Source organism: Zeus faber (genome assembly GCF_960531495.2).
Source record: "Zeus faber genome assembly, chromosome: 16".
Classification (NCBI taxonomy): domain Eukaryota; kingdom Metazoa; phylum Chordata; class Actinopteri; order Zeiformes; family Zeidae; genus Zeus; species Zeus faber.
Window position 1 is genome coordinate 1520282 of NC_137202.1, and position 19068 is coordinate 1539349.

Sequence of the window (19068 nt, forward strand, 5' to 3'; positions counted from 1 at the left end):
CACACACACACAATTGAAGCTCTCATTCCCCAGAGAGCACGCTTTCCCCTATTGCCCTAGGCCATACACGAGCCCCTGTGTCTGTGTAAATAACATCAACCCTACACACATACTTACACGTTAACACACACACACACACGCACGCGCACACGCTCCCACGGACCCACACACATTTATGTATCCATACTTCCATTGTAGTGAAGATTAGATAAATTATTGCAAATCAGTCTCTTGAAGGCAATCATCACAAAAAGTGAGGCTGAGAAAAAACTGGTAAATCAAACCTGTGCTGTGTGTTACAGCAGCATGAGCAAGAGCAAGAAGTTGACCCTGAAGATGGTCAAGAAGGCCGTGAAGATCACAATGGATGGGCGACAGAGGCTGGACCTCAGTAACATGGGCATAGCCACCTTTCCAAAATGTCTCCTCAAAATGACAAACGTGGACGAATTGGACTTGAGCCGCAACCTCCTCAGGAAACTTCCGGAATTCATCGGGAACCTGTCATCACTCCGCTGCCTGGATCTACACAGTAATAAGCTGCAGGCTTTGCCTAACACCTTTGGGAACCTGGTCAGACTGACGCACCTAAACCTCTCCAATAACTGCCTGACCTCTGGCGGGTTACCCACTACGCTGGGCTCCCTCACCTGCCTGCAGAGTCTCAACTTGGGTCTGAATCGCCTGGATGACCTTCCTCCTACTATGGCGGCACTGACCAATCTCCAGGAGTTATGCCTGTTTGACAACGTCTTCAAGAAGCTACCAGAGTTTGTTGAGATCCTCACCAGCATCACTAAGCTCAACGCTGATCGAAACCCCTTATCCTACACTCACAGGGGTGGGACAGCGGCACAAAAGGTTCTCGCGTCCGAGGTGGAGGAGACACTGTACCTGGCCACAGAGTGCAGCCTGTGCACAACCTGTCTGGGGAGATGCAAGAGGGAAACGCAGACCAGGAGGGTGAGAGGCGGAAAAGTAGTGATTGAGAGGAAAAGGAAGAGGAGCTACTCAGGACTGATCACACCCAACTCAGTAGCTATAAACACTCAGGACGTGTGGAGAATAGAATGGCAGAAACACTGACCCATCCAAATGCTGTCATCATCTGCTGAGAAAGCTGGTCATGATGAATATTTCAGAGCTGGTCCGTGGTTCCGCAGGGCACGTACTAAACGTCACCTAAATAATCTCATTCCCCACTCCATACAATATAATACATATTGTATATATTATACATTTATCAAGATTATATAAACTAAGCTATAATTCCAGTAAAAAAAAATGTGACACCAACCTTGCATTAGCAATGACCTCCGCTATTCCTTTTCCCTTTAATGATGGCACAACTGAACAAAATCTGTGGAGAGAGCGAGAGATGGACCCGTGTTTTCTTCCATCTTGTAAATATATTATTATTGTTGTTGTCAGTGTGCTGGCAGCATCACACTTTTATCATCTCCAGGAATTGTCTAGGTATTATCATAGCATGTCATGCCAATAAAACATTTTTTGAGAGCGAGAGAGAGAGAAAGAGAGAGCGAGAAAGAGAGAGAGCGGGAGAATACGTTTGTTCTGTCCTTGCTGCTGTACCTCTTATATGCGGAGATGTGGTCTTTATTCAGGAATACCAGAAAGGCAGAGTGTCCATCTCTGATCAGGAGCTCCAGAGCGTTGTCCTGGTTTGGGTCATAGTAAAGGACATCGATGTCTTCAGTCGTAGTGTGTCACACTATGACAAATACTTTGTTAATCATTTGTGTAACGTTGCTCGGACAATCTGACCTCCAGGAGGTAGCGCATGAGGCGGGCCTCCTTTATGTCCTCGTAGGGCCAGTGCCTGCAGCGGGCTGGCAGCCACTCCTTATTCAGCATGGAGGAAATGAAGGAATCCTTCACACTGCAACGGACAGAGAAATGGTGGAAGGAAGAAATATGAACAAAGAAATATTTTCAGATATTAAAAGGATACGGACGGTGTAATTTTAGATTTACCTAATTGTCGCCATGCCCGTGTCAAAAATTCTGCAGTGCATTTCTCCTAATATCCACATTGTACGACACTCCCCTACTCTATCAGAATGTTGCAATTATAAGTTCAAAATTATTAATTAAATTCAAACCAAAAAAAAAAAAATTAACATTATCTATTATCATAGAAAGAACGCAGGCATTACAGTTGTTGCAAAATTGACTTTGAAAGGCAACAAATTGTTGCTGATTTTCGGTATTTGTTTTTTACATTTCAAGTGGTAAAAGTAATCACTGTCACTTCATAAAAGAGTTTCAGGTAAAAATACAATGTCAAAGTTGATCATTATGAGTTATGGTGGCCAAAGCGACATGCTACAGCTCTGTTTAGACAATCTTTAATTTCCAAGATAAAAGTTTTATCTGGTGTTGACTAGAAGGACCATAGTTAGTAGTAGAAATGCATTTTAGGTTTTGGCTTTTTCAATGGCTGTTTCATAGGCTGATATTAACAATGTGAAACTACACCTTATCTGTTATCACTGTGACAAATTGGTTATTAAAATAAAAATAAAAAAATGGTTGGCTAAATATGAAATGTATTGTGATGAAATGCACAGGATTGTAGGCAACACAAGTATAATTACATCAATGTGCATACATGCGTGTGCAACACACGCACACTCTCACTCTCTCACACACACACACACACACACACACACACACACACACACACACCTGCTAGGATGGTGTTTTCTGCAGCAGACATCTCCAGTGGGACTGAGCGTGAAACCCTCACACAGGTACAGGGCGGCCTTTCCAAACAGCAGCACCCCCTCTGTGACTCTGAGGCCGCTAACCACCACCACACACCTCCTATCTTTCACCTAGGAGGGAGAGGGAGGGTCAAAAAAAATGGAGACAGAAAGAGCCAGATAACATTAGTGTAAAGGGGGGAAAACATTCAGTCCCTGTGCGGCGCTCATCTCTCCTGGGACCACGCCGGAGCGGAGGCACTCCGTACAAGATTGATCATTTTAATCACATATTTTAATCATTATTAAAACGACACAGTTGAACACTTCATTATCAGAGTTGATTGATGGAAAAGAAGCCAAAACCTGCCACCCTACTACCCCCTCCTTTGTGTCAGCAGAGCGACTGGGCGCCAGCCAGACATCCTGGACCAAAACATTGAGCCGCATGCAGCTCCCAGCACCGGCTGCAGCTCATGTTAGCTGCATTCTGATAACGTGCGGACGATTCCATTGTCTCCCTTGATTTCACAGTGAGTGTGCACCTGGCTTTCTCCCTATGCCACCCCCCCCCATGCATTCCCCCAATGCATTCCCCCTGGGACCCAGGGGCCGAAAACCATATGCTCCCGCATCACCACACCCCCCCGCTCATCCAGTCCCCTCTTTACCAGTGAATGGCTCACTCACTAAGAGAAGAGAAGGGTCTGGACGTTATTAGGGGAATTAATCACTGCCACACACACAATAGGAAACCTGCTAAGTGATGTGACTCAAGGCATACAGGCCCAGTGTGGTGGACAATACTGTGGCACATGTGGGGAAAGTGTTTACAGATCTATGTGAATAAGCATCAAATATATAACTATTAGACACAATGCGACATTGGATTAAACTGTCAATTAAAAAGCATGGTTATCAAATTTGATGTCGGCAATGCAAAATGGCATCTTCCCTGGCTGGCACGAACAACGGCCAAATTGCAGACTGCAGGGTGAGTTTTATGGACGCCATTGATAAACTGAATACATGGGAATAAGCTCTGAGCTTCCTTATCTCCTCCCTGTACTCTGGATAGATAGGGCTTATCAGTTTGAGGGTGATTCAGCTGGTGATGGGAAGATGAAAAAACAAGGACTTTTATTGACTGAGAGCCTAATGTCAGACCATTGATTTCTCCCCACACACATTACCGTCATAATCACACTATTGGCGCTGGCAAGCTAATTATGACTGGGTCTTCCTGAGTGTGTGTGTGTTTCTGCGTGCGTGCGTGTGTGGGGGCACGTGCGTGTGCGTGCGTGTTTTTCAGAGTTAATGGCTATGTTTATTTGACAGAGCGCACAGCAGGACGCTTCCACTGAACCACTGCAAGGCAACAGGATCCACTTGCGCACATCACACGCTCACTAAACGGGCATGAGACAGCTTGCGTCACCTCCTACTGCTTTTATTAATACTTCTGTCTGAAACATTAAATGCCACAGCTGGTTGCCGGAGCAGAGAGAGTCCCTGTCAACATGCGCCCTTGTGCCTAACTCACAAGAAGAAGAGCAGAAATGCTGAGGCGGGCCTCGTGTTAACACATTACATTAATGAGGAAAGATGAGATTTTGATGGCAGCGCTGGGCTATCGGAATCCCTTAGTCGACGTCAGATAATTAGGATTGTGGCTATTAGTCGAGTGAATATGGGTTGAGATGGTCATTGGGCATGCCGTTTTTATTTATTCTTTATCCCGGTTCTAGAAACATGCCCACGCAGCCTCCTGTAGGACTCTACCTTCTCTCCGGGCTCCAGCTCCTGCAGGATGGCGTGAATATCGGGGCAGGAGTTTGTGTGCGAGCACGGCCTGGCGTCGCAGTGCTCCACGCCGTCCTCAGCGACGGCAGGTGCCTCGTGCAAGGCGGGAAAGAAGGTGAGGCGATCACAGTCCTGCCCATGCTTCTCCTCATCCTCCTTAGCCTCCGTCCCGGCCTCACACAGGATCCTGGTCTCTGGGAGGCAGTGGGGGGGTGGGGGGGTGACATGGCTAAACGCTTAATGGTGTTCAGGATATACAAAATTGCCACACTACCCAAACGACATATTTCTTACCCGTCGTAGCCTCCGTTCCTCCTCTCTCCTCAGACTGTTCCGTGCTCCCTGGCACCTGTCATCGACACAGATGTCAATTACGAATTTTGGTTGCACACCTTGAAAATGATGTGCAGCAAGCAATTTTATCCAAAAGCTATACAACTCTGTATCCATTTATATGAAGGTCGGTTCATAAAGGAGTGATCCCAGGGTGCCGTGGCCTGCTGACCCGTTTGGAGCATCTCTGGACCCTCCTGCGGATGCGTGGCCTGGTGTGGTTGGGTCCCTCGGTTGCGTCCTGCACCCAGCCTCTGGGCAGCACCACCCCAGGCCCGGGCCCGAACACGGCTCTCTCCCGGAGAAGCTCCTCCTCCACACGCAGCCACCTGGAGCTCACGCGCTCCCAGTCACTGATATTCAGCTGGGGAAGCGGAGGCAGTGGAGAAATTTTGAGATACTAAAAGAAAAGCTGGTTTCCACCTCAACACGACGACCTTAATAATTATTATTTAAGTGCGTCCACAGATCCATCTCTGCCAAACCTGTGCGTGGTTCATCCTCATGCCCTCAAACATGCTGTGGCCTCGTTGTCGCTGAGCCTCCATGCTGGACAGAAACTTCTACGGAGACAGAGGAATAAGATGTAAAGAATGGGGAGAGTTAGCTCCCCTCCTCCGGCTCACATTGTGCGCGCACAGAGGCGCACATACACATCATCAGCATCATATTCACAATGGCATTGTCTTCTTCCTCATGCAATTACAATGCATTTGTACAATTACATCTTGTCTAAATTGCATTCGCTGGTCAAAATAAGCTAGTGGCTACGCAGTCTCACAATAACCCTGTCTGCAAATGGAATCATTTGTTGGTTTGATCTAATTAACAAAAACATTAATATCGCCAGGGTAGACCACACTTTAGGGCAAGGTGAGTGTATGTGCCCCGCTGTACGTTTGTGTTTGTGCACGAGTGTCTGTTTGTATCCCGTTGATTAAAAAGTAAATAAACAAATAAACAAGCTACAGGATGCGTGCGCTCAGCAGACACACCGGGCTCATATTACTGTCTGTTAACTGCTTCATTAAGCTCATCATCACAGCAGTCCTCACTGAGAGACCCGTCAAACAACATGTGTCCATCCTTACAGCTGACCAAGGAAAGCCATTTAATTGAGCGACTGAGCGAACAGGCAGTTACTCTTTTCAACACTTTGAATTATGGTTTTATTTACAGATCACAGCACAGTGTTTTGGGGCTATAACATTAAGCCTATGACTGAATTTGAGGGTGTCGGGGGGTCCAATAAAAACCACTTTCAAACTCTGTGATACCAACTCTACAAACAATGGGAAAGCAAATTTGGACAAAAAAAGTTTAAATAAAAAAAGTTCAGCACTACCTTGGGACAAGCGCTCTGAAGAGTGAAATCTGTTTCCCTAAATGACTGGCTGCCTAGGCCAAATGAGAAGTTATGAGAAGAAAGAAACAAGCAGAAGAATAATTTGCAGGGAGATTATAGAAATATTAGAGACAGCAAAAGAGAGTAATAATGAAGTTTGTGGGCTAGAGCCGTGTTGCGAAAGATAAACAGCAAGTCGGCGTCATCTCCTAATTTCATTCCTTCATTTGGACAAACATAAGTAATATATAGCATTAATTACCCTATTTAGCAGATAGGAACCTCATTGGCTTTTTAAACGCTGCATTAAATACATAACTCATCTCTTCCCCTCCGCAATTAACATCCCAACATCACACTCATTTCCATTTTAATGACTTCCCAACAATCCGCTACCTTTGATGATAAGGCAACATAATGTCAACTTCATTCTGGGTTGGCAGCGAATGTGTAATGAACTTAACGTGATCATTAGTGCTGTTAATTATCTTTCTAATATGAGGACACAGATATGATTATGGAAACAGCATTCGCTGATGAAATAAATCTTGAGACGCGTCCCACAGAGGCTTGACTGAGGACAGCGTCAGTCTGTCGGTCTCAAAATCTCCTCTTCACTACCTGCAATGGACCCAAATGAGGGAAGCGGAGATCTCCCTGTGAAAGTGACTTGCCAAATAAAGACCCTAAGTTGACGATCCGGAAATTTATTAACGATTATTTTCTGCGATGGATGAGCGATGGGACAAAATGAGTGCGCCGGCTGAATTTACAGTAAGACGCGATGACTTGTATTTAATTGAACAAGGCAAAGGAACTCTCTCTGTACAGACAATAGAGCTTTGCTCCGAGTCCAAGGGAAGCAAACTTCCCTCCCTCCCTCTGTCTCCGACAGGAAAACTCATTCATCACTCTCACCGAGAGCCTGTCAGAAACTGATATGATAAAGAATAACATCAAATGAATCATGTTTTCATCGGATTGCTACCACTATAATTGCCGACGAGGTTTCTGTGGGCAGAAGTCGTGCACACGCACAGAAAAGAAAACATTTTCATGGGGGTGAGACAGACCCACAGACGCTGTAATTTCATGCCTGTGTGCCTGAGTAATATGTCCCCTCTCCCTGCTCCAGATGGCGCGACGTCTTAAGCGTTGTGGGGGAACTAATGATGTGGGCCACGTGTTTCTGGGGGAAAAAACAACAATAAACGCATCTTTAACCTTCAGCAGCAAACAGTGTGTCGTAGCGAGTGTTTCCCTGGATGGGCCCGACCGATATCAATTACTCTGCTCACTCAGGGGCAGTCAGCTGTGATAATCCAAATCCATTTAAAGAAATAATCAAACACCCCCACAGGGCTGGATAGCCTACAGCACAAACACAATAGTGACTTTGGGAAGAGTCACAGGGATATGGGGACACCGGGGAGGCTGAGATGTCAGGAAGGTAATGACCTCACACTCAGTCAAGGGGAGAACAGGTTTACACAGAAGCAGAGAAACGCTTCCCAGCCTTCAACAGCCACCATGGGAGTATTTCTAATTCCAGAGCACCATGCCGGAGGAAGGTGAGTGTGGAAGTCACCTGGACCGAGGTGCTATCCTTGCCAGGTCGGCCCAGAGCCGATCGAACAGCAGAACTGATCAGGCCAGGCTTCTTGTTGGAGCTGCTGGCCAGCTTCTTCTTCTGAGACTCTGAGAATACATTTTAAAAAGGGAGGGGGGTCAAGGGACCAATACATAGGTGAGAATTGTTCCTGCATTTGTTTTGTATTACTGTTGTTATTCTGCTGACCTGTGTACATATGCCAGGCTTTGTGGGCTGTCTCCTCCCACAGAGGGCTGATGTCGGTCATGCTGACAGGCCCCGTCGGTGCCATGGGATTGGCTGAGATCTCGATCTTATAGGCGTCTTCCAGGAAGTGTTGTCTCTCGGTCATTACCTTGAACCAGCAGGCCTCCACCAGCGAAACCAGCTCAGGCTCAGCTATAACACAAGACACAAGACACACACACACACACACACACACACACACACATTTTTAGCTCTGAATTGCGGCAATGACATCAGCTGTAACTCAAAGCATCAAGCATGCAGTTATACCTGGGGTGGATTCTGTTCTGTGTTTGGGGGATGCAGAACGTTTGAATTTGGAGGGGAACACCTGTGCGAGAGCTTTATGCCTCCTCTTGTGCCTTTTCTGCACCTCACATCCAAAGCCTTCAGGGTAACTACCAAACACAGAAGATCAAGACACCATGACTTGAGTCGGTCCGAGGCTCTGACTCTGCGTATTTGTATCTTTGCTTTATGGGAGTAAAGCTGATACACACCTGCCGGAGTGTATCAGCGCCAGACAATGGAGGAGGCAGGTGACGAAGGTCACTTTCGCATTGTATGTTGCCATGGCAACATCCCAGCGCGAAATGAACACCTGTAACGTCCTAATGACGACTTCTTGTTCAGTTGGGGAACGTCGAGGTTGAGACAGGAAGTAGAGCAGGACCTTGTTGGTGCAGGAGTAGAGGACCGTGGTGGTCTTCTCCTTATGGGCTTGACCCTTCTCTTGCACCTGAAAACACATTTAGGATCCGATGAGAAGAATTAAGTGTTTTTATATGAATATATTGACTCAAGACATGGGATTATGGGCATGCTCACTATTCACTGAATTAGGAACAACAAAGAGTCTGCAATGCGAATTGATGGTTATTCTGTTAAACATTTTACAACTTGCTGGATAAAACTTTAAATTAAAGTGTGTGTGTGTGTGTGTGTGTGTGTGTGTGTGTGTGTGTGTGTGTGTGTGTGTGTGTGTGTGTGTGTCTCACCACAATGATCTGATCCGCAAAGAAGGTAACTAGGCTCTCTGGGTCCCCTGAGAACATTCCGCTGTAGAGCTTCTCCACCAGAATTTTGCCAAAGATGACAATGTTCTCCATCAGAATGGCCGTCTTCCCCTCAGCACTTTGCCTCTCAGGTTCTGAGGGAGACACTCAGATGATCAGTGGATCGAGAGAGACAGGGCGTGGGAGGCGTGTGAGACGGTCATACCTTGTGAGTTGAGGTGAGTGTTGGTTTCCTTCCCATGGCTGATCATTTGGATGATGTCCATGAGGAACTCCAGCAGCTCCGTGTGGAAGCGCCGCCTCTGCTCCACAGAGGCTCCATCTGGGGAGAACTACAACGTATTTTTTGTTAATTACAGAGTGCTCCGTGTGACGTCTCTTTATTAGATGGACAATTTGATTAATTTAAAATGTTCATTTCATGCATCAAACCTTGTCCTTTAAAAGTATGGACAGCTCCCCTGTCTTCATGAGATTTTTACACCAATACTTTAAATTTAGTGCTATATTTGTGCAAATATTTCTGTATGTGTAATTAAGAAGCCTCAGCAAGCTTTGACTACTTCTTTAGGCATCCATGTGTAGACCTATCTCTGTCTCTATTCCCTCTATTTGTGAATCGTTTTATGAGAGAACGGATCTGCCTCACGCAATAACTGAGCAAATAGTGTCCCCTACTGGAGGAAATAGAAACTAAATGTTCCTGTAAAGTGTTCAAAGTGTGGTGTGTTTGTGCTGTGCAACAAATAATATGAGTTTATAATAAGAACAATTAGAAGAAACTCTTCAATTTCTCCAACACTGTTCACAAAATACTTTGATTTCAATGTGTTTGACAGCAAGGATGAAAATAAATGAAACAACAAAAATGACATAAAAAATATAAATTACAATATTAAAGAGAATAAAAAAAGTCATGTGAACAATGTTCTTATTTTCAGACTTGTTTTGTTACTTTACTATGTACTATTTTCTTTGTATGTGTATTTTCGTGTGTTGTGTGCATCATGCATTTGTGTGTGCGCACGTGTGTGTGTGTGTGTGTGTTCACCTCCAGGAGCAGCAGCACAGGGTGTGTTTCAGAGCGGTTGGCAGGGACATTCAGGATGCAGTCCATCAGCAGGATGCGGATAAAGTCACACACCTGCTTTCTGGTTGGATGGCTACTGTCAGCCGCCACATCTTCGCTCGTCTGACCGTTGTCTTTAGCCTCGACCCCATCCTGAGAGAGCAGAGCAGAGCAGAGCAGGTCAGACAGACAGACAGACAGACAGACAGACAGACAGACAGACAGACAGACACACACAAACCTCTGTGCTGTCCAGAGGGTACACCACGCCGGCCAGAGTGTGGAGGAACTCGGCCGACGTCCACAGAGGGTCTCTGGGATGTTGATTGTGGAGAACACACAGGAACTGTATCACACTTCCTGGGAACTGCAACTCCCATGATGCATCAGCACCTGGCGATCTCTCCACAGAATGGATAGGCTGTTACAAAGAGATGAGTGTGGGTGTTTACAAAAGTACAAGGCGACAATTTGCTGTCATCCATACAGGAAAACTCTGACATAAACCTTATTATTTGATTCATGGGAGTCAATCCCACTGATTGGCATCAGAATATTTTCAAATGACACGGTATGAGAGAATAGCCTCAGCCAACTGCTGCAATAGATGGAGCAATCTTGCTCGCCAAAGAATGTGGCCAGAATTGCGCCCAAAAATACCAGAGTTTTCCTGAAAGAAGAAGATTTGTGAAACAAAAACTATCAATTTATCCTACTTGTGTGATGATGGCTTTAACCAGTTCCAGCAGGATGCAGGCGGCCTCAGGAATAAGCTGATTCACAGGAGAGTCTACTTTGCCATCCGTTACGGACTGTAGGAGGTCATCCAGACTCCCCTGTGGAGGACAGAAAAAAACCTAAAGAATTGAATGACTGGATCTACAAAATGTTCACACCCTTTCAGAACGCTGCCGCCAAGTTTCAACCCCACCTGTGCCTCAGCGGTGTGGCTGGCCTTCTTGCCCAGCAGCACGGTGGCCAGCGCTCCGTAGACCTGGGGCAGGTGAGGCTGTGTGACCAGCAGAAACCGAAGAACATCGAAGCCGGGACACATGGCGCTCAGGCACTCGTAAGAACAAGAAAGTGCCCGGAGGTTGTCTGTCGACCAGGTCAAAATTAAGTTAATATAATACAACAACCTAAATGACTGTAGCAAGATCAGAAAGTACAATAACAGCACGAGAAGGACCAGAGGTTATGATCCACGGTGACATACCCATGAGAGCAAACGGCTCATCGGTGCCCTCCACTACGGTTCCCGGCAACACACCCTCTCTAAAGCCACTCTGCTGAGCGGGACTGGACAGCAGGTGTGTGAGCAGGATGAGGCCGAGCTGCAGGGTAGAGGTGTGCAGGTGGGGCTGGAGGAACAGCAGAAACCAGTCGCTGCCGAGTGTCTTGAACAGGGCGTTCTGCTGCCTGGCGGGCGACAGGAGGGCAATGGTTCATTCAAGGGGTCCCACCCTAAAAGTAAGGTGAAATTCCTTTTCCACAAAGTTACAAAGTTCTAGGTTTGTTAAAATAAGTGAATTTTAGGTCAATGTATATAAGCAAAATAACTTAATATGAATATCTTCTGTCTCATCGGAAAGGACCTTCTCTTATTTAACAGTGAAGTGAAATTATATCATAATCAACAACAAAAATTCAATCCTATCCATTGAGCCAGGCCAAAAAGGTGAATCAAACTCTCTTTCTGGAGCTGAATTGTCAAATGACCCTGACTTTCCAGATATTCCAAGACCTGTGGGGAGCCATGTTTATATCCTAGTCATGCTGCAATAACTAAGCCCCACTTTGGTCCAATGGGATCTATAGATCTGTGGCCAACTAGTTATCACCTTAGTTATCTGATAATTCACATTTGTTCTACTACTCACTCCATGTTGAGGTGGCTGTTTGAGGTAAGGAGTTCACAGAAGCAGAGTAACAACTGATTCCGGATCCGAACGGGACTGGCTGTGCCAGACTTGTTGGCTAATGGAGAGAGGAGTGTCCAAACTTCAAAATCTTTTGTCCAAACACATATCGGTTGATCAAAGCTGTGTTTGAGTAGAGTCGGATATACCTGTGGCATCTTCAAGGAGACCATTGCCAAAGACTTCGTCACAGCTTTCTGCCACATCACTGAGCGGAGGAAGGGTGTAGACCAGGAAAAGCCCAAGTCTGGCCAAATGGAAGAAAAACATTTTTAGTACACCATACAGTATATAGAGGCACTTGCCATAGACTTAGTTGACTAGTGAGTGGTGGTAGCTGTGTACATAGATAGATGTGTACATATGTGTTACTTCTTATCTCTTTCTTTTTTTTTGTTGCTGCAACACCTCAGTTTCCCTCCGAGATTAATAACTTTTTATCTTATCTTACTTCTGATGGTTTTATAATAGACATAATAAAGTCAATAGTTGTTGGAATTTACCTGGATACGTCCACAGCGGTGAAATGTGCGCTTAGAAGGTTAGTGATGATTCCGGAAATGATCTTGACCTTTTGTGAGGCGACATTGGGACCACAGAGCTGGAAGAGCAGCTTGTGTAGCAGACCCGCACTGTGCATGGCCTCAGCATTCCGACCATCACCGCTGTCAATAGATGGAAACAAGAGAGGGAGAGAGAGCATTAATATCAATCACAATCCCTTTCCACAGACAGAAAATCAAATCCAGCAATTCAACCACTCTTACAGTCAGGCTACGCTCCTCAGCCTCTGTGACTGATTCTGTTGTACATATCCAGGACATTGATGACAGCACACTGCAAATGTTGACGGGAATGACCAATATGACCAATGCTGAACAGTCTCCTTTCTCCCTCACAGTGCCTCAATCTTTGTCCTTATTAGATTACGTATACACACACAATCACACATGTGTCACATCTGAGCAGACTGTTTATATGAACACTTCTAAAGGGTGTGTTTAATACGTGTCTTTGGCCCAGAAACAATACCTCGAAGACTTTAAGATTTCATCAAGGTGATTGAGAACTGAAAGGTCCAGGTTATCGGATGTGTTCTGCCATATCTGGAAACAAAAAAAAGACAAGAGAGCGTGATTAACATTATTTGCCCAAAACAATAATCACTGTTTCACAGTGTTGACCCTCTGAGATGCCGTACCTCCAGGTTGCACAGCAGGGCCTGGAAAGCTGGTGTGTTGTGCAGCCAGTCGGGCGCAGAGCCGAGGTCCACAGAGCGACACAGGTACAGCACCAGCTGAAACGTTCTGCTGCTGACCAGGCTGTGCTTCATCCTCAACAGGAACGCAAACAGCTGCAAGGAGAGGAAGTTAAGAATAGAAACAACGCTCCCGAAACCTGCTGCAAGCAACTGGCCACTGAAGTAGTTGTGTTTATTATCAAACCGACCTCGTATCCGTTGATACGGATCATCTCCGTCTGCATGACGGCATTCGTTTCCAGCACAGAGAGAAGAACTTTCACAGCGGCGTACAGAGAGCCATCGTCAGGCGCCATGGCGACTAGACTGAGGATTGCCGCTGGCCCGCCAAGGTATAGGAAGCCATTAGCCGCACTGCTGGGGCTAAAGGTACGTACACCTAGATAAGCAGAGAGTCCAGACTGTCAGTTTAACAAAAGGATCTGCAGGAATCAACCCTAACCCCATGAAAACAAACCCCTTTACACACACACACCAAAATGGCCGACCAGGGCTGCTCCAATGGTGCGAGCTGTTCCGCTCAGGTGCTGGCTGATGTTTCGAACCAGGAACACAGGAGTCGACTGGTCCCGGGATGTTATTCCCATCTGCAATAATAATAATGATAATAATGATAATAATAAAATGACTGTCATACTGTATCTGTAAATTGACTCCTATCCATCTTACCTCTTTAGCAATGAGTCTGCTGTCCACTTCGTTGTAATCATCTCTGATTTCTGCCACGGTGGTCACTGTGGCCACTGCCGGGTTGATGCCAAACAGGATCCTCTCCTCAGGGACCAGCCTGGGAGTGAGAGGCTTGGCATCCGCCTCAGCTGCGAGACACAAGGCTCACACCTTAGATACATGCTGGCCAGGCAAAAGTAGAAAAAAAAACTAGAAACCTGTGATTAACATTTTAAGCATATCTGTAGAAGATTCATGGCGTCTGGTAGTAGGACCAAGTACTATTCGATGCTATTCTTAATATTCATATTGATACACAGTGCTGTTGGAATGGGTGTTCTCACCAGTGTCTTGCAGAGCCAAGTAGTTTCCCAGGTAGGCTGTGCCTTGTGCGTAGATGAGCCCCACGGCGTCGGCACTTAAAACCTCCTCAAAGAGGTAAGTGGGGCCAACTCTCCAGACCAGTGCGGCGTGCTCCCTCCAGATCGATGGCGTCCCGATCAGCGCACACACATCGATCACAGCGGTAGGATCCATTGAGCCGTACTGACCCGGGAAGGGCTGAATGTAACGCATCTGTAGAAGGAAAAAAACGAACCCAGAAATGTGTTGGGGTTTTGTTTTTTTTTCTCGATCTGCTCGGCTGGACCAGTAACGGTTAGGTGATGAATGCATTTTCCTCGGCCATCGTACCTTTCCCGAGCCCACAGACTTGCCGTTGAGATAGGCGGACACCAGGCAGGTCTTCTTGACGTCCTTGGCCATGACCACAGCCAGGTGGTGCCACTGACCTGGGGTCAGGAAGCTGGAGCAGCGAAATCTCAGAGAGGCGGGTAAAGAAATGGGGGTGCTGACCTCCGGCTCCATCATGTCTGATCAGCAGAGGAGACAAAAGAGCAAGAAGAGCGAGGAAAACACATTTATGAAACCGAGACGGTTCATTCTAGCATTACAAAATGAATTCAAGGACTTTCAAGTACTTCTTTAAGCATTATTTTTTCATTTTCAAGGACTTCATACAATACAAATACAATAAATTTTTTATGTGATCTTTATTAATTTAATTAAAATATCACATTAGTCTAAGTGTCTATTATTTATATTAGGACATTAATAGTCAAAAATATATAGCCATTTATTATTATTATTATTATTATTATTATTATTATTATTAATAATAATAATAATAATAATTTCATTGTCATTAACTATTATAAGGGTCTAATTCCAACCATGTTTGATGAAATCTTTACAATTATAGAATATAATTTCTATCACGTAACGATTTGAATAACAAAACCAGGGGGAATATCACAGGTTTTCCAATTGCTTCAGGATAGAACCTTTAGTATAGAACTCTTGGTCAGAAGTCCACAGCAACGCAGAGTGCCCATGAGGGCAGATATTGATAAACCATTTATTTCTCACCCAGGAATGTGAACGCCTCCTCTTCCGTGGAGATAACCAGACATCCATCGTAGGCTGAGAAGGAGATGGACAGGCAGATGTACTGCTGCTCAGCCCGGGACATGTGGCGGACTATGGACAGTAGCCGGATGGGGTGGGAGTCACAGGCCAAACTGAACCTGTTTATCTGGAACCAACAGGAATACGACAAACCTGCCATAGGGGGGAAGCCTCGGCAGTCTGAAAACAAATAAGAGGATTAAGTCATTTGTTTGCCAGACAGATTTTCTGAGCATTCAAATGTTAAATTGTGCTCTAACCTCCTCCTATCCCTCCCGTTGTGATTGAATCGGCATTCACCCCTTTCACTGTGGCCAGAGAGGGCAGGAACAGACATCTGGAAACAGGAACACACACACCACAGACCTCCTCAGAACACGGCAGAAGGGATTTGTGTCCAAGTCATGCATCAATCTTCATCATCTGCAATTAAAACACGTGGGTTGCCTCACCCGTGTCCACTCTCGCTCATGTCAAACTCCACGAAAGCGGGCGAGCAGGAGAATCGTTGGGGTCTGAAGCTGCGGGGCGAGGTCATGGAGACCAGGCTGATGATCTGGTGGAGAGGAACCGGGAAGCCCACACACAACTGGCAGGAAGCTGGAGAAGCTAGCAGGCTGAACGAGCGCTTCAGGGTTTTCGCTGAAGGAACTTCTGAGAGGTCGGTCTCTGCACTGCAGTCTTGAGAGATGGATCAAAAATGGCATTGGATTGTACATTACTCTGACAGCACACCTGTAATCTAGTGTAGGACTAAGGGCCTATGATATTGGAAGCGAGATATCGTCTGGGATTTTGGTTTGTCGTAATATGGTGATAGTGTTAAATTTTGTCTTTACGGCATTACAGTAAAGTAATGCAATTTGTTTTAACTTCACAGACCGGCTTAACTGTTCGAATAAATTATCATTATATCCACATCACTAATAGATGACTAATAGACTAATAGATCTCCAGATGAAATCAGGCAGGAGTCTCTATGGACCATGATGTTCGCAGATGACATTATGATCTGGAGCGAGAGTAGGGAGCAGGTTGAGGAGAGCCTAGAGAGGTGGAGGCATGCATTAGAGAGAAGAGGAATGAAAGTCAGCAGGAGTAAGACAGAATACATGTGCCTGAATGGGAGGCAGGGCGGGGAAAAGCTGAAAATACAAGGAATGGAGGTGGAGAAGGCAGATGAGTTCAAGTACTTGGGGTCGACCATCCAAAGCAGTGGAGAGTGTGGGAGACATGTGACGGTAGTGAGACCAGCTATGTTGTGCGGTTTAGAGGCGGTGGCACTGACAAAAAGGCAGGTGGCTGAACTGGAGGTGGCCGAGTTGAGGATGTTGAGATTTTCATTGGGAGTGACAAGGATGGACAGGATTAAGAATGAGTACATTAGAGGGACAGCTCAGGTTGGACAGTTTGGTGGAAAAGTAAGAGAGGCAAGTTTTAGATGGTTTGGACACGTGTGTAGGATAGATGAGTTACATTGGAAGAAGGATGTTGAGGATGGAGCTGTCAGGCAACAGGAAAAGAAGAAGGCCAAATAGAAGGTTTATGGATGTGGTGAGGGAGGACATGCAGGCTGTTGGTGTAAGGGAGGAAGATGCTCAGAACAGAAGGTATTGGAGGCAGATGATCCACTGTGGCGATCACTAACGGGAGCAACCGAAAGAAGAATAAGATATCCACATCACTAATCATTATTTCTCAAACGTTTCATGTATATAAATAGCACCAACTGTCAACCCCAAAATAATGTTAAATTATCAACATCAAGGTATTTTGTCAATATTGCCCAACCCTAAGTAAGAATCACAAAAACTCTTTACCGTTTGAGATGTGAAGCAGATGATTTCCCTTTGCGGCAATTTTGTCAGCTGAGCACATGAGAGGCTCACTTAAACACAGGAACTTCCTGTGGGGCAAACACGTAACAGTTTATTCACGCCACAGCAGTGAATGGATTATATTACAAACTGAATGTGTCTACGGTGACAACCAAGCTCAAAGGGTGTGTGCATTTTTGGGGAGGGGTCTGACCTGAAGTCAGCGGGCGTGATGGCCTGAGAGGAGAGCTTCTCCAGGATGCGAGTGACCGGCAGGTTGAGCGGGTGCGCCGTGGCCAGCAGGATGCTGCGGCACTGGGTCAGCAGAGTGGACACCAGACCCCCCTCACACATGATCTGCCTGTTCAGCTCGGACTTCACCATGACCTGGATATGGTAGGCCACTGAATACTGGACCTCCGTGGAGAGCTAGAGCAGATTTCGGCATATTTTTTCCCGTTAAAAAGTAACTGACAATTGCGACATGTGAGTGAGACCTCTACTTCTGTGTGAATTTGAAATGGAATGACACCTGCTGTATGATGGTGCTTTGTCTTTGTGTATTCTCCTGTGTTTATCCTTATGTTTTCATTATTTTATTTTAATTAATTCCATTTTTGTTGTCTGCTTTGTTGAGTTGGTGTGTGGACTGACGTGAGGCGTGCAGCACGGTGACTCACCTGCGGATCCGCTGGAGTATACACAGACGCCAGGAGAGTCATGATGACTCGGACAGCTCCGGGGTTCAGAATGGTGTGGTCGCAAGTGAACCTGAAAAATGATAAATACGTAATAACAGAAATTACAAATTAAGATATGTCGGGGAAAACTGCAGGGTAAATAGAACTAAAACAAAGTGAATTTCTGGCATGTTTCACATAATGTGCAAGAAACTTTTTGCAGCACCTGGATACCTTAAAATGATATACTGTATGCGACCTATTGCTTACCGTGTAACGAATATGGTATCTACCTGAATTGGGACTCGGAGCACACTGTGGAGATGCTGAACGCTGCGTTCCTCTGTCTTGCCTGGCCATCCTCAGGGCCCTGTGGCTCTACCGGCAGGCGGATAGGGGGGTCAGAGGTCCTGTAAACTGGCCCCGCCCCGGTCACTCCCTTTAGCGTCTCGGCCCCGGCCTTCGCTCCCAAGCTTATCTCCGGAGCAGAGCAGGTTCCTGTAGCGAACTGATCCAGGTAGGACAGGAGCCTTACGCACGTCCGCAGCGTGGGTGGTAGAGAGGGCTCGGACTGGGCGGCCTCCGCCAGCTCCACAAACTGGTGGAAGCTCCTCTCGCGAGAGAGCTTGTCCTCTCCGGTCCTGGGAGTGTATCCCTCAGTGGCATCCCAGCTCCCCGGAGTGTGGCCCTCCATCTGGAAACACCCCAGCTGAAGCAGGGCCTCAGCCAGCTTCTCGTAGAAGCCCCCCGTCTGGAAGTAGTGCGCATTAACAGGGTGGAGGTGCACTGCCAGGGCCAGGATGTGGAGGGTGAGGAGGAGGAGGTCCAGCACTGGCTGATGCCCCAGGGTCCCCCACCCTGCTCCCTGGGGCGGGTCCGACAGAGCCCCCTCCATGTCCACCACCAGGGACAGAAGTCCAGTGAAACCCCCTGCTCGCCTGAAAGCATCCCAGCTGCACGGGCTCTCTAGGACCTTCAGTATCGACTGGGGCACAGGAGAGAGGAGTCAGACATGTGTCATTCACACCTAACACACTGAACCAGTTTGGACTATTCTTAAACGGCTTCTTCTAGTCAATTAAAACAGAGTAACGAAGATAAAAAATTAAAAATCAACGAAATACAT

At 46.3% G+C, this 19068-nt stretch overlaps 2 protein-coding genes across 2 annotated transcripts in view; one reads left to right on the top strand and one right to left on the bottom strand.

Annotated features, from left to right (window-relative positions):
* The window catches only part of wdfy4 (WDFY family member 4), a 51148-nt gene that overhangs the window by 16106 nt on the left and 15974 nt on the right, over positions 1 to 19068 (bottom strand). The window contains exons 14-49 of the mRNA XM_080016975.1: positions 18236 to 18927; positions 17943 to 18033; positions 17477 to 17691; positions 17266 to 17351; positions 15898 to 16126; positions 15706 to 15782; positions 15407 to 15625; positions 14672 to 14850; positions 14323 to 14554; positions 13979 to 14127; positions 13785 to 13896; positions 13498 to 13688; positions 13250 to 13402; positions 13081 to 13154; positions 12552 to 12713; positions 12198 to 12295; positions 12010 to 12106; positions 11346 to 11548; positions 11061 to 11227; positions 10846 to 10965; positions 10371 to 10550; positions 10112 to 10282; positions 9266 to 9392; positions 9043 to 9194; positions 8545 to 8783; positions 8315 to 8442; positions 8006 to 8197; positions 7796 to 7905; positions 5348 to 5425; positions 5035 to 5226; positions 4824 to 4878; positions 4509 to 4723; positions 2710 to 2858; positions 1786 to 1900; positions 1594 to 1679; positions 1298 to 1360 (exon numbers count right to left, since the gene is read on the bottom strand). Of these exons, the coding sequence (XP_079873101.1) occupies positions 1298 to 1360; positions 1594 to 1679; positions 1786 to 1900; positions 2710 to 2858; positions 4509 to 4723; positions 4824 to 4878; positions 5035 to 5226; positions 5348 to 5425; positions 7796 to 7905; positions 8006 to 8197; positions 8315 to 8442; positions 8545 to 8783; positions 9043 to 9194; positions 9266 to 9392; positions 10112 to 10282; positions 10371 to 10550; positions 10846 to 10965; positions 11061 to 11227; positions 11346 to 11548; positions 12010 to 12106; positions 12198 to 12295; positions 12552 to 12713; positions 13081 to 13154; positions 13250 to 13402; positions 13498 to 13688; positions 13785 to 13896; positions 13979 to 14127; positions 14323 to 14554; positions 14672 to 14850; positions 15407 to 15625; positions 15706 to 15782; positions 15898 to 16126; positions 17266 to 17351; positions 17477 to 17691; positions 17943 to 18033; positions 18236 to 18927 (5798 nt within the window). The remainder of the gene's footprint in view (positions 1 to 1297; positions 1361 to 1593; positions 1680 to 1785; positions 1901 to 2709; positions 2859 to 4508; positions 4724 to 4823; positions 4879 to 5034; positions 5227 to 5347; positions 5426 to 7795; positions 7906 to 8005; positions 8198 to 8314; positions 8443 to 8544; positions 8784 to 9042; positions 9195 to 9265; positions 9393 to 10111; positions 10283 to 10370; positions 10551 to 10845; positions 10966 to 11060; positions 11228 to 11345; positions 11549 to 12009; positions 12107 to 12197; positions 12296 to 12551; positions 12714 to 13080; positions 13155 to 13249; positions 13403 to 13497; positions 13689 to 13784; positions 13897 to 13978; positions 14128 to 14322; positions 14555 to 14671; positions 14851 to 15406; positions 15626 to 15705; positions 15783 to 15897; positions 16127 to 17265; positions 17352 to 17476; positions 17692 to 17942; positions 18034 to 18235; positions 18928 to 19068) is intronic.
* On the top strand, positions 307 to 1086 carry lrrc18a (leucine rich repeat containing 18a; the record flags this gene model as incomplete). Its single annotated transcript, XM_080016638.1, has 1 exon — positions 307 to 1086. The coding sequence occupies one exon, from the start codon at positions 307 to 309 to the stop codon at positions 1084 to 1086; it is 780 nt and encodes a 259-aa protein (XP_079872764.1).